The sequence below is a fragment of the Saccostrea cucullata genome, unplaced genomic scaffold, assembly GCF_032062105.1.
Source record: "Saccostrea cucullata isolate Sc308-1 unplaced genomic scaffold, CSIRO_AGI_Scuc_v1 ctg3812, whole genome shotgun sequence".
In the NCBI taxonomy this organism is placed as follows: domain Eukaryota; kingdom Metazoa; phylum Mollusca; class Bivalvia; order Ostreida; family Ostreidae; genus Saccostrea; species Saccostrea cuccullata.
Window position 1 is genome coordinate 1 of NW_026931979.1, and position 14,125 is coordinate 14,125.

General features: G+C 32.8%; 1 protein-coding gene across 1 annotated transcript; it reads right to left on the reverse strand.

Annotated features, from left to right (window-relative positions):
- Positions 1–476: 476 nt before the first annotated feature.
- LOC134234182 (xylulose kinase-like) lies at positions 477–14,042 on the reverse strand (the record flags this gene model as incomplete). The annotated part of the gene is made up of 16 exons (XM_062716240.1): positions 13,803–14,042; positions 13,493–13,575; positions 13,195–13,264; positions 12,644–12,724; positions 8,652–8,738; positions 7,617–7,709; positions 7,432–7,533; positions 7,213–7,344; positions 6,851–6,910; positions 6,346–6,427; positions 5,765–5,805; positions 4,732–4,847; positions 1,841–1,956; positions 1,498–1,571; positions 914–1,010; positions 477–535 (listed from the first exon to the last, which is right to left on the reverse strand). Coding segments are annotated over exons 1-16 (1,347 nt in total), but the record flags the coding sequence as incomplete, so codon positions are not given.
- Between the last annotated feature and the right edge of the window lie 83 nt (positions 14,043–14,125).

The following is a 14,125-nucleotide window of genomic DNA, read 5'->3' on the forward strand; positions in this document are numbered from 1 at the left end:
ACCTATAATGAAATGAATGAAATAACCTACAGAATGATATAACCTAGAATAATATAACCTAGAATTACATGAGAAGTCATAGGAATAAGTTGGTTAATTTGATTCCTTGATCATTCGCCTGGCATGTAAATTTCACAAAGCGAAACGTCAGGAGCTAAGGAGGCCCAATGGGTATGTAAATCTCATGCAGTTTCTTTTTCTTTGTGGCAGCGACTACTGAAATTGACATCGGAGACCTTGTGTAATTTAAATCTATTAGTCTACATTTTTTAAATCTCAATATAGAAATTTATGTCACCATTAAATGGATTAATATGGAATTACTGTCTAGTTCGGTGACAACAATAACTCAAATTGTTGAATAATTTATAAATAATTTGCCCGTTATGCAAATTATCCCATGTTTCCAACTATCATTGATGCCCTGGCATACTCCACTAACTAGACAGTGATTCCTAAATGTCCTTCAACTTTACCTGCAGAATGGCCTTATTGAGAGAGGCTCCACCAGTGGCCAGGATTCGGTTGTCCAGGCCTGTCAAAGGATTTAATGAGAGTCACCATGCATATACATGTGATGTATGTGTACTAATTTATTAATTTCTGAAAAATGAAGGCTGCATGATGTGACACATATGATGACAAGGCATTAGGTAACACAGAGAAAACTTTGAAAAGTGGGACTATTTACTTTCAACTGATATATACATGTAGAGCAGGTGTATAAAAATGTGAAAACTTTGAAATGAACATGTAAAATATCACATCAATTTTGTAACAAAACTTTAGAAATTTATTTAGAAATACACAAATGTGCTCGCCCCAATACTCTCGTCCTTCACATATTATACAACTGTGCTAGTCCTAAAGCTCTTATTGTTAACATAAAACGTGTTATCGTTATACATCCTACCTGTGTGCATTCCTCTCATTTCCATGTACATTTTACGAGCAATCATCTGGCTTTCTATCACAGCTCGAACTTCTACTTCTGGTGGGAAGGAGGCCACCTATTAATTTACGACAAAGATTCTTACAATATTACATGTAATTAACTAAAAAAAAAGAATTTTTCCCATTTTTTTTTTCAAATCCTGATCCCTAGCAAGCATTTTTCATATCTTAAACTGGAATCAAGTGTTACAAAAAAATTCTGAATTAATATTGAGGTACATGTATATTTAAATAAAAATTATAAAACATTAAACAAAGCTTGCACTAATAGATATCTTGAAACCTGTTAATTTTTAAGTAAGGCATTATAGTTCATCTCAAAAAGCCTTTAATTGCTTAAAGTAAAACCAATATCTGGTAAGACATCTTCAAAACTTTACCAGAAACAAACTTTTTTAAAAATAAGTTTGGAGAAATTAAGGGATAGTGGGAGGGGATAAAATTACATGTACAAGCATGTCCAGGTTTTGTGGTAAAAAGTAAAAAGCTTCATTTTAATAAATTAAATATTCAGATGTTGTTTTTAAATTCCTCATTACGTACCTTTTCATTTAATTTGTTGAACCGGAAAATTCCCTGTGATAATGGCTGTATCTCCATCACATCAAAATATATTCCTGCATAAAGTACATCGATCAGATTCATTTCATAAAAAACATATAATCAGGATTCAAAAGTACGCTGGGATTTTCCAGAAACAATACTTTTATCAAGGCCTAACATGTAGCATTGCTGAACCTCTATTTTTGTGAAAACTCTCAAATGTGCTTTCTTATGTTTGTTAAAGAAAACAATGCTTTTATCAAGGCCTTAGCATTGCCAAACCTCTATTTTTATAAAAACTCTCAGAGGTGCTTTCTTATCTTTGTTAAAGAAATATTTTTACCTATATTTCCATTATTTCTCATTGGTGTGTTTTTCAAGTATTCTGAAAATTTATCCCATGATCCTTCAGCACATTCATCTTTGATTCTCTCCCTTGTAAGAGAACCATTCTTAAAGCTAGAAAAGAAATTCTATGGTCTGTTAAGGATGTACAACATACCTTCCCCCAAAAATTCCTGTCGTTTAATTTCCGTTATTTTTGTGTATTTAGTACATAACTATATCTACTGCATGTATGCACATTTTGGACAAAATCGTTCGAGAGTGGTTTTTGGACAGGAACTTCCAAAAGTTACCCCCCTTTAGTTGTTTACAAGGAGAGAAAATTTTTAATCAATGAACTACTTAAACCTTGATTTTCAAAAAGTCAGGTTGGATATAAATGTCAAATTTCATTGACTTATTCCTTTAACCATTTAACACAAAAACATAGTCATCTTTTTCATATACATATCATCAAAACAATTTTTTAAAGACTTTTAACTGAAAAACTATGAATTATCTAAGCCTTGAAAATTGTGTATTTTTCAAATTCAAATTTTTTTTTGTGAAAAAACCTGTCGTTTAATTTTGGTAAAAAACTTTCTTTAGGTAGCTGGTAGTAAAAATAATCTTCATAATTTTTAATATAATTTTTGTACGACCAGTTTTGATTTAATAGCGGAAAATTACCCCCTCCTCCTTTCTCAATAAATCACGTTCCTGCGCGTCTTTCAGACGGGGGTCGATCACTTTGCTATGAATCTACATATACACATTTAAAAAAATCAATTTGGAATATTGCTTTTGCTTCAAAATTATATAAACTTACGAATTTAAAAGTTCTTAAATGTAAATCGTATTTAAGTGTAGATTTTTAGGCAATTTTTGAATACCCCTACCACCCCCATCCCTTCCTTTTTTGCGTCGCAGACCATTAAGCGTTTGACGAAACGTCGTTTACAGTCCAAATATACTAGTATTTCGTCATTTGAATCCCGGAGGTATGCATCAGTTTTTAAATTCATGAATGCAGAATAAATATTGACAGCTGGTTTTATATGTATCAGGAAAGAATTACTGAAGGATTTCAGTGTTTAGTCCATATATGTATGCGTTGTGCATTCCATATCACATGAAACCTGGATACGAATTCAAGTTATGTTGAACTTGAATATGTTGATTTTTAATTTTATTTCTTTAATTTTATTTATTAAAAAATGGTAAATTAACAACTCTCCTGTGATATAAATGGAATAATTGTAGTTTCTTTCATGTCATTATTTCAAACGAGACAGTATGTGGCCGTGGGGATACATCGACATTTGCATAGATGTACACCCCTCATGATATTGTACGCATTCTTTCAATGTCGTTGTGTAGAGCGCTCGCTCCGTGATTGGGAGGTCGTTAGTTCGTATCTCGGCCGCGACTGACCTAGTCGTTAAAATGGGTAGCAACTGTTCCTTCGCCATGCGCTCGGCACTTTGCAGTGAAAGTTGCGGGTCCTTCGGATGAGACCTTAAAAACCGAGGCCCCGTGTCAGCGGCAGGCGTTGGCACGATAAAGATCCCTCACTGCTCAATGGCCCTGAGTGCCGAGTAAAGGTCAAAATTTGAGGCCCTTCAACGGCATACGGTGACGTCTCCATATGAGTGAAAAATTCTCGAGAGGGACGTTAAACAATATACAATCAATCAATCAATGTCGTTGCTTCTAAAGTTAAAATGAAAATTCCGTATTCGTCCACATTAACTTCAAAATATCAAACATTAAACTCTTCATCTATTTCAATTTATATCAAATCGCACATTGATATTTTTTAAAAATCTTATAGGCTACGCTTTGTTTTGATTCGAGGAAATGCGAACCGACATTGTTGACAGAAAGTCAAACGATTTGCTGCAATAGGATACTAGTATTCATAAATTCAGATAATTTCAGTACTAGTGAATAATTCTTTTCAATTCTATACTTACATTGTGTAAATGAGGTCTATAGTATTCAATTCTCGGATTTATGAAATTATCAGGTCTTGCGGTAGATGTATCTGATTCGGTGGAAAACCGTGAATAAAGGGAGGAAAAAAACATCTCCTACATTTTCAAAGTTGTTCCTTCCTCTTTGATCTGTAAGGGTCTAAGAACAACATCGATTTTACATTGTAAAAAGTTTTTTGTTTGTTTATTGTTGTTTTATTTAATCAAAGATGAAAAACAATATTTATATCGTATATGCACAAATTGTAATGAAGACCATTAATCCGAATGTTATATAGCCAACTGTACATAATGAGAATTTCGGCAATGTAAAATAAAATTTTCAGAATAAAAAAAATGCTGCGCTTTGATTACAATTCAATGTATATGAAATGAAATGAAATGAAATAAACATTTAGGGATGGCATTTTATGTCTTGCTTTTTACGGAGTTTAATCGGGTTAATAAAAAGAAATACTTATTGATTGAGTATGGTACGCATAATCACAGCCAAGCCCCATATCCCATTTTTCTTTTATGATTGATATGTACATCGGGATCGTTTTACTCGTCATTTTGACGCTTTATTTTTGACGTTAAATTTGACGTCACGTCAAACGTTCAATTAAAATCGCAAGAGTTATCTCCCACAGTGTGTTGTACGTCTTTAATAGACAACTTTTTTTTAATTCATAAAAAGTAAACTTGTATTATTGGAAAAAGTTTGTGACATACTGCATGAAAAGTGATAAAATAAAAAAAATATTTTTATGAATAAAAAGTAAAGGTACTAACAGCTGACAAATCATTTTTTTTCTTCAAAATTCAATATAATTTTAAATGTCTTACTACTGAACTCTCTGTTGATCTTTGCATTTCAAAAAATTATTTTCCAGTCAAGAAACAACCCTCCAAAATAATAAAAACCACCTACCAGACTAGAGACATATACGTATCCGAGTCGATCGGGTTAACAAAGATGTGTCCATCCAGTTCCATGGTCCGACTTGGTAGCCAGGAAAATACTGTATCACTGGACCCCAGACTTATCTTTAAAATAATATGTATTGTCACAAACGAACTACAACTATAATAAAAAAAATCTAAAACATTTTTTTTATCCAAAGGAGCAGAAAAAAAGAATCTGTGATTTGAAAATAGAAAATGTACTAAGAACAGGGACAGCTATATAAGGACCCTCTTTAATTTTTACTTCATAAATTTTGAATTAAGTTTGAAATTCATATTTTTTTTATTTCATGGCTCTTGAGAATAATTTTTTTTAAATGCCTTCAGTTTTTACTATCTCTGAAATCGCTCCCCTAATTGAAAAAAATTTAAACAAGTTCAAATCCTCTTCACCTAAAGATGTTCTGTCAGCAAGTTTGGTTGAAACTAGGCATTAAGTGGTTCTTGAAAGAAGATGAAATAGTAAAAATTAAGTTCAGCAACTACGTCAACAATATATTGATTGATTGTATATTGTTTAACGTCCCTCTTGAGAATTTTTCACTCATATGGAGACGTCACCGATGCCGGTGAAGGGCTTCAAATTTAGACCTATACTCGGCACTCAGGGCCATTGAGCAGTGAGGGTTCTTTATCGTGCCGACGCCTACCGTGACACGGGACCTACGTTTTTAAGGTCATATCCGAAAGACCCGTGACTTTCACTTCTAGTGCCGAGCGCTTGGCGAAGGAACAGTCACTACCTTTGTTTACGTCTTAGGTATGACGCGGCGCCGCGATCGAGAATCGAACCCGGGCCTCCCGATCACGAAGCGAACGCTCTACCACTAGGCTACCGTGACCGGTCGTCAACAATATAACCAAGAAAGCTAAGAGTCAAATCTCAATCACAATATTATAGCCTCTGGCTCAAATGTCAGAGCTAATAAAAGACTTTTTTGGAAGATACATGTATTGTTATCAGTAACCAAACATTTATACCATTGCTTAGTACTTACAATTGCATCACCTAGTTTAGGTGCCACTCCTGCCAGGGAAGCTATAGAAAATATAACAAAGCATTTTGTAGATTTGATAATGCACTTGCAGTTAAGGCTCATTCACCCTATGATTAGAAGGCTATCTCTTTCTAAAAACAATCATTCCTTTATACAAAATTAATATCAAGTTACTAAATAGTCATTTCTGACGACCTTTGCCCAAATGCTCTGCTGAAAATGCATGTGTGCATCATATGGGTATTAATATAAATTTGATTTCTTTTGAAAATAAATATGTGAAAAAGCAAAACTTTATGCAAGTTACCAAAAGCCAGAAGGATGACAAAAAGATGATAAAAAAATGATGAAGAACCTGAAAGTTTTCACTTCAGTTTTAACAAAAAGAAGGATGTTTGTTTTTGTGTTTTTTATTCAAGATAAAAATAAGAGGGCTTATTCCTAGTCCTTAAATATCTATGAAAATTCCCCCAAAAATATAAAGTTCATATTAAAAACAATATTTTCCAAGTTGTAGAACATATATCAAATATAAAAATATTATTTTAGAATGCTAACTTTTCTAATCTTCACTGAAATACCTGGGTTATCTCCGGTAAAAGCCACAACCTTGCAATTAGGACAAAAGTTATATCGACCGATGAGAAAGCGGCTCACGTTTCCCTATCAAAGACAAACAAAGTCCAGTACAAATAGATTGAAAAATTTATACACCACAATCTTCGTCCTTAGTTATACAAAATATGAGGCAAAAATTTGATGAAGCTATGTAAATTATCTAGAAGCTATGACCTGTAAAACTTACAATGACTTGTTTGGATGATGACCTGTAAAACTTACAATGACTTGTTTGGATGATGGCCTTTATAACTTACAATGACTTGTTTGGATGATGGCCTTTATAACTTACAATGACTTGTTTGGATGATGGTCTGTAAAACTTACAATGACTTATTTGAGATGATGACCTGTAAAACTTACAATGACTTGTTGGGATGATGGTCTGTAAAACTTACAATGACTTGTTGGGATGATGGTCTGTAAAACTTACAATGACTTGTTTGAATGATGACCTGTAAAACTTACAATGACTTGTTTGGATGGCACTGGTTCTCCCAGCTTCTGACTCAAGTTGGATCCACAAGCCTTTAATACCAAGGAAATAGAATAAATTAGTAAATCATTTTCATGCCAATTATCCCACCCGTCATATCTTTATGTGAATGAAATTTGTTACACTTTTTTTCATCCAAACCCCCTGTGATCAGGGAAGAGAGGGGCTGCAAAATTTAATCTGAGAAAATAAACAAGTCAGCCTCTATGTAAGACTGCAAAGAAAGAGAAAAAAAATTAAAATTAGCAAATCTTGATTGGTGTTCAGCATGTACGCAATTAATTAAAATGGAGATGGGATATTTAAAAAAAAAAGGACGGGGCTAAGGACTTACCAGAAGACATTCTGGTGACCACTTCTTAGTTCTAATATCCAAAAGGTTCATTCCAGATCCATCACTCAAATCTATTGGAGCATAATCTCCAATCAAAAGGGATGCTGCAAAACTACTGACCAATGAAATCCTCTGTAACAATAATGTAGACCAAGTTTATACATTTAACAGATGGGCAGAAAAACAATGCTTTTGAGAGCAGCGGAGGTAAAATTGTACCTCTGTATCACTGTACTCCGATGGTCTTGTCTGAGAAATCTTCGTAATCTGGGGCCCTGTAAACCTCTCAAAAGCACGAGAACCAGTTATTTCTGCTAGTTTCTACAAAAGTAAAACTTTTTTCATCATAATTCAGATTATCCTTCAAAAAGATTTCATCCTGTCAAAAGAATAAGATATCGTACCAATGGACCACCTATTTTTTCTTCCAGTTCGAGGCAATTCTTTGTTGTGCTGGCATCCATCCATACTGGAGAATCAGAGATCGAAAAACAGTCCTGTTAGAATGAAAAAAAATTTCTTGTGTAAAAGAAGCCATCCTTTAAAAATCATTTGCTATTTATTTTTGAATTCAAGGATGTGGTAATTGAAAAAAAGTAATTGTAATTGAGTGTAATTAATTACATTTTTCAAAGTAATTGGAAGTAAATTGTAATTTAACCTGCTTTCAATTACAAGTAATTGAATGTATTTAATTACATTTTAAAAAATATAATGTTACAACTTTCAATTACTTTTCAAGTACATTTCAATTACTTTTTTCAAGCTAAAAGTTAAGTAAGGTGTCTGTTTATGATGCATAGTCTCCATGAGCTTGTGTTTATGCAATAATGAAATGTCTCATATTGTTTAGTTTGTTTGAGTACCCATTTGTTTATACAGCAACACATGCTGCCCAGGGCAATGTGTAAAGATTCTTCATGTGTGAACCACCCCTCCACCCCCCTCATACACAGGAACAAAAATACTGAATAAAAGTTCAGTATATAAACATCTTGTTCAGAACCAAAAAAAGAATTCAAGAGTACACTAGATGAGTTGACTTTAAAAATCTTCAGAACGATAGATCAGAACGATGGATGTTGTATGAGTGATACTGTGGAAATCAAATCATGAATAAAATGAACTCAGAAATGTAGAAACACTAATTTCAGTACTAAATGCCTGTATATACTTGTATATGTTTTGTGAAAATGTTTTGAGATTTTTTAAAAATAAAACTGAAGTATTTGAAATGTATCTAATTACATTTGTCTAGGTAGTTGAGAGTAATTAATTATATTTGAAAAAAATCAATGCAATTGTAATTGTCAGTCATTGACAAAATTATCTATGTATTTGGAAGTTCATGAATTTAATTACATCTAAAAGTAATTGACCCCAACCCTGTTTGAATTAGCCCTGGGGTAAGACTCGGGAGGGAAATTGTTTTATTTTACCTGTAGTTGTTCATGTAGTTGTTTTTTGTCATCAAGATTTCTTAAGATTTGGTTTGTACATTTTTTCCAGTATACACTACCAGTTTGCTGCAGGGAAAAGGTACTACATATGAATATTAATTACAATAGGTACTATATATGAATATAAAGCAATATAAGCTGCATTTTTGAAAATTTTATTTTGCTTTAATTAGACTAAAAGACATTAAATTGTTTCAGAAGAAAGACTTCTATACAATCCAATATACAATATTATATAAAAAATCATTTTTGTACAGAATGACAATAATGTAATTTGGATTCAATCAAAGCCTATAAATAGTTCTTACTTAGCAAATATGAAGAACAGAAGTATATAAACATTTTTTTCCTCTTCTGTCATGGAAATAGTTATTTACAACTCTGTAGCAAAAATTCTGAAAATTTGCAGCTCATATTGCTTTAATTATATATGTACAGTTATAACGCAAAATGTAATAACAACGCCAAGCGTAATAGACCTGGATTATTATATTTTGCGTTATTACATTTTGAATCGATCATCTGATAAATTGTACAATCTATCAACTCTATTTGAAGCCTCAAACTCTAAGTATCCAAGGACCCAAGAAGCATCAACTGACAAAGTTTGATGATACTAAGCCAGTTAGGACTGAAGATATTTCAATATAGCTATAAAATACCATAAGTAGATCACGGTGACCTACTTTTTGGTTGAAATTTTCTGAGGACTCAAGAAGCATTAATTGACAAAGATTGATGATTCTAAACCAATAAGAAGACTAGTTGAGATATCTCAATAGGTCACCATGACCTACTTTTTGGTAGACATTCCCCGAAAACCCAAGGTGGATCAACTGACAAAGTTTGACGATTCTAAGCCAATTAGTAATTGAGATACTTTAATATAGCCATAAAATGTCAGAAGTAGATCACCATGACCTTTTTTGGTCATGATTCTCCGATATTGTAAGACCCATCGACTGACAAAGTGTGTTATTACATGTTGCGTTCTTCCCTGTTGCTTAATCTCAATGCAAAACGTATCAACGCAAAATGTAATAATCCAAAAATCTTATTATTATACGGCGCCGCTGGAGGGCCAGGTAAAAAAATATTTTTATTTGTTCGGACAAATTAGAAATTCGTTCGGACGAATTAGTTATTTGTTCGGACGAATTAGAAATTCGTTCGGACAAATTAGAAATTCGTTCGGACAAATAAGTTATTTGTTCGGACAAATTAGATTTTCGTTCGGACAAATTAGAAATTCGTTCGGACGAATTAGTTATTTGTTCGGACGAATTAGATATTCGTTTGGACGAATTAGTTATTTGTTCGGACGAATTAGATATTCGTTCGGACAAATAAGTTATTTGTTCGGACAAATTAGATATTTGTTCGGACAAATTGGAAATTCGTTCGGACAAATTAGATATTTGTTCGGGCAAATTAGATGTTAGCACAAATTATCCTGTAAAGAGAGATACACACTTTGTCTATTCAGGAGGATTAATCCTTTTTTAATTCATAAATAGTTCTTTGGACCATGACATACACACGCAGCAACTAGACATGTGATATTAAAGTCGGGTATGTTGATTGTAAATATTCGGAAATAATGGATCTATACCGGTATATATTATAGGCCTAAATTCTGCCATTCTGAAAGTATATTTTCTGAGAGCCCACTAGTAAATTCAAAGGGTCAATTACTTCTTATCAAACATCTTTTCACTCCCATCCCTGACTAATACTGGGGTGCCAGTGGTCAGTTACCGCTTCTTTGAAAAGATGAGATCCACTCCTTACATGTAAGGTTTTACTCCTACTGCAGGCAATTGGTACGGGAAAAAATTGGCATTGAAAAAGTAAGCCCCCCCACCCCCACCCCACTAAATAGGACTGTCAACTTTGGGCAACTTTTCCTGAGTCACCCCCTTTTTTTTTTTTTTGCTTGTCAACTTTTCAGGTAGCTATTTTTTTCTCAGCCCCCCTTTCAAAAACGATGCTACGTGGCTGCATTATATTATATTGAATAAACTTCGGACTCAAAATATCGAGCCTCTTATTCGAGGGTCTTAATCTTTTTAAGGTGGGGCTTACTAGCTAGGACATTTGTAGATTTGCTTCTATACCGCTGTTCCCACATTTAAGTATTTTGTGATCAAGGAACAAAAATAGGGAATCTCATAAGTCCATCTCCAATGGATTTTTTCTAAGATCGTTAAAAACTATTATTAAGTATCTATATAAATTTTATTTTATATTTAAATATCAAAAAAGCGCATGAATTAAAACATGCAGGTATAATTTTGACCAAATTAAACAAACGCCCCTTTCCGGGAAAAGGATAAAAATAGATGAATACATGTACGTTCCTAGAAAGTGCAGTAAAATTTAAAAACACATCATTATTTAATGCAAGTTAAGGTTCTCAATGATTAAGACAATCGATCGTTTTTTAAATAGAGGAGGGGGGGGGGGATTGTTACTTGAAAATATTTTGACATTCATTCATGATTTATTTTCCCCGTAAAAGGGGTTGCTTTCATAATTTCCCTTTCTATGTGAGTCATTGGCCTATCAAACCTTCGAACTGGTACTCAACTTTAAAAGCGTATAAACAAAATTAAGAAATGCTGAAAGTGAAATTAAATAGTTTGTTCGACCACATGTACCTTTCCAATAACGGGAGGGGACTATAATTATGCTCTGAAAATCAATGGACTAGGGAATATACCAGATTGTTCGGTTGACCTCGTAATTCACCGGCTCGCGAGTCATATGAACAACCTGGGATCAATACGAACAGGTTCATTTTTGTGAAGTTTTCTAAATTCACAAACAGGAATATTTAATTAAAAACTCAATGAGGACCTTTGAATCATTTTATACACCGCATATGTACCAGATTGATTGATTGAATGTTTTACGCCGAATCGGCAATATTTCAGCTACAAATCGGCGACATATGTATCAGAAATGTATTTCAAAAATCATTCACATGTCATGATTAATAACTGCACGGTAGTGAATATGTACATAAAAATCATAAGAAAGAGATCAACATTAAAACGACTTATCTTCAAAATATTTATTGATAATGTTGTTCATTAAAGTTATTTTGCAAAGAATCAAAATAAAATGAAACGTCTTGGTGCAAACCGCACATTATTAGCGGTGTCCTGACAGTTGTTCACAATTTCTCTAATTTGTCCGAACAAATAACTAATTCGTCCGAACGAATTTCTAATTCGTCCGTACAAATAACTTATTTGTCCAAACGAATTTCTAATTTGTCCGAACAAATATCTAATTTGTCCGAACAAATAACTCATTTGTCCGAACAAATTTCTAATTCGTCCGAACGAATTTCTAATTTGTCCGAACGAATATCTAATTCGTCCGAACAAATAACTAATTCGTCCGAACGAATATCTAATTCGTCCGAACAAATAACTAATTCGTCCGAACGAAATTCTAATTTGTCCGAACGAATATCTAATTCGTCCAAACAAATATCTAATTTGTCCGAACAAATAACTTATTTGTCCGAACAAATATCTAATTCGTCCGAACAAATAACTAATTCGTCCGAACAAATAACTAATTCGTCCGAACGAATTTCTAATTTGTCCGAACAAATAAAAATATTTTTTTACCTGGCCCTCCAGCGGCGCCGTATTATTACATTCTGCATTACTACATTTTTGTGTTGATCTCGATGCAAAATGTAATGACACAAAATGTAATAATCCAGGTTTATTACATTTCGCATTGTTATTGCATTTCGCATTGCAATTAAACACCTGTTTTATTCTTATTTATTTCCCCTATTTCAATAATTGTTAAATCAATGATAATTAATTAACTTTAACAATTCCCAAAATTGTGAAGGAATTATAATTCAAAACTTCAATAATTAAGGAATTAATATCAAGATACAATTTTTGGATAAGATATTCATGTACATGTAGAAGATGTCACACCTGCCCTCCTCCTGAAATGCACGCCACTTTGTGAAAGGGAAAACCATTCTTCTTCATTCTATCAAGCAACAAGTCAAATGCCTGTCAAAAGAATGCATAATATACCAACTTGTACAGGATGTACATTTGCAGAAAACATTCCTACTCTTTTAACCAAATCATTTAAGTAATTTCGTGACTACATTCTGAGCTTTTTAAAAGAAATTAACTTATATAGAAAAACATGAAACCCTGAAACAGTATTTATTATACAGAACATACCATGCAAATAACTAAATTAAACCATTTCTCAATTATTGGATAACTTGTTCCTAATATTTTAAAATCTGGATGTCAAAAATTTACCTAAATACAGAAATGAGATATATTTTTCATTTATTTAATGTTTTCTATTTTTAGGAACATTGGAAATATTTTTATTATATAATAAATAGTGTTTGGGGAAAAATATTTTATTAGTATAAAATGGTATAGTGGTCCTAAAATTAATATTAGGTTAACATATAGGCTACCATGGAACTTAAGGTCCTTTAAATGACAGGTAACCTTACCTTGACCCACATGATAGCAGGGGCAGTAACTGTGACATTATCATTGTGGATGTGCACCCCTTCATGAGTTCTAAAACAATATTCCATACATTCTATAAAATATTTTCATGTTTTAATTTAAATTTCAAACTCATCATCATTAATTTTCTGAAAATTTAATAGTTTCATTGCCATTGTTTCCTTGAGTTCTAAATAATAATGTTTGACTGTAGATAACAATGTTTGACACACTTATAGTTAAAGTAGTATCTGCCAGGGAAGAGAAAAAGTTATTCAATATAAACATTCTCATTTTTACTTGAATTCTGGAAGATCCGAGTCAAACTTGACTGCTGTTTCATTCACAAGTTGCAGAGAGTCATTAATTGCTTCTGCCTTAATCTGTAAAAAAGGAAAATTATACCTTCTTGTGTCATTAATTTGATTAAAAAGAGGATATATTCTTAAAAACATACAAAAGCATCATCATAATTCCCCATAGATCCGCCTAACAGTTTTTTTCATATTTAGATCGGGATCAAGATCTTATAATTTGTTTACAAAAGTAGAACTTTGGTCAAGTGACAAGTGGTTTAAATGCAGCTATATAATAAAATGCATTCACCTACTTGTTGTGTGCTAAAATCAAATCCCAGAAACAAGCGATCTTGACCAGCGTCCATCGTTATCTGCCGAGGCTGAAAACTGGGTCATTCTACGATTAGGCTGTCCCTGAAATCCCGGGGGCAAGCGGTAAATCTAGTCTTCCCGACTCCCGACGGTCCCAGATTTTGGATTTTTAGCGATTTCTTTTTTACCTGTGCACATAATTTATTCAAAACTTTTCAGGAACATGGTTTCTAGATTCTCTAGGTTTAAATAAATTCAACTTTAGGAAACATCCGCATTTATTATAAATCTGACATTTTTGGATATTTAATTTATCATGGTT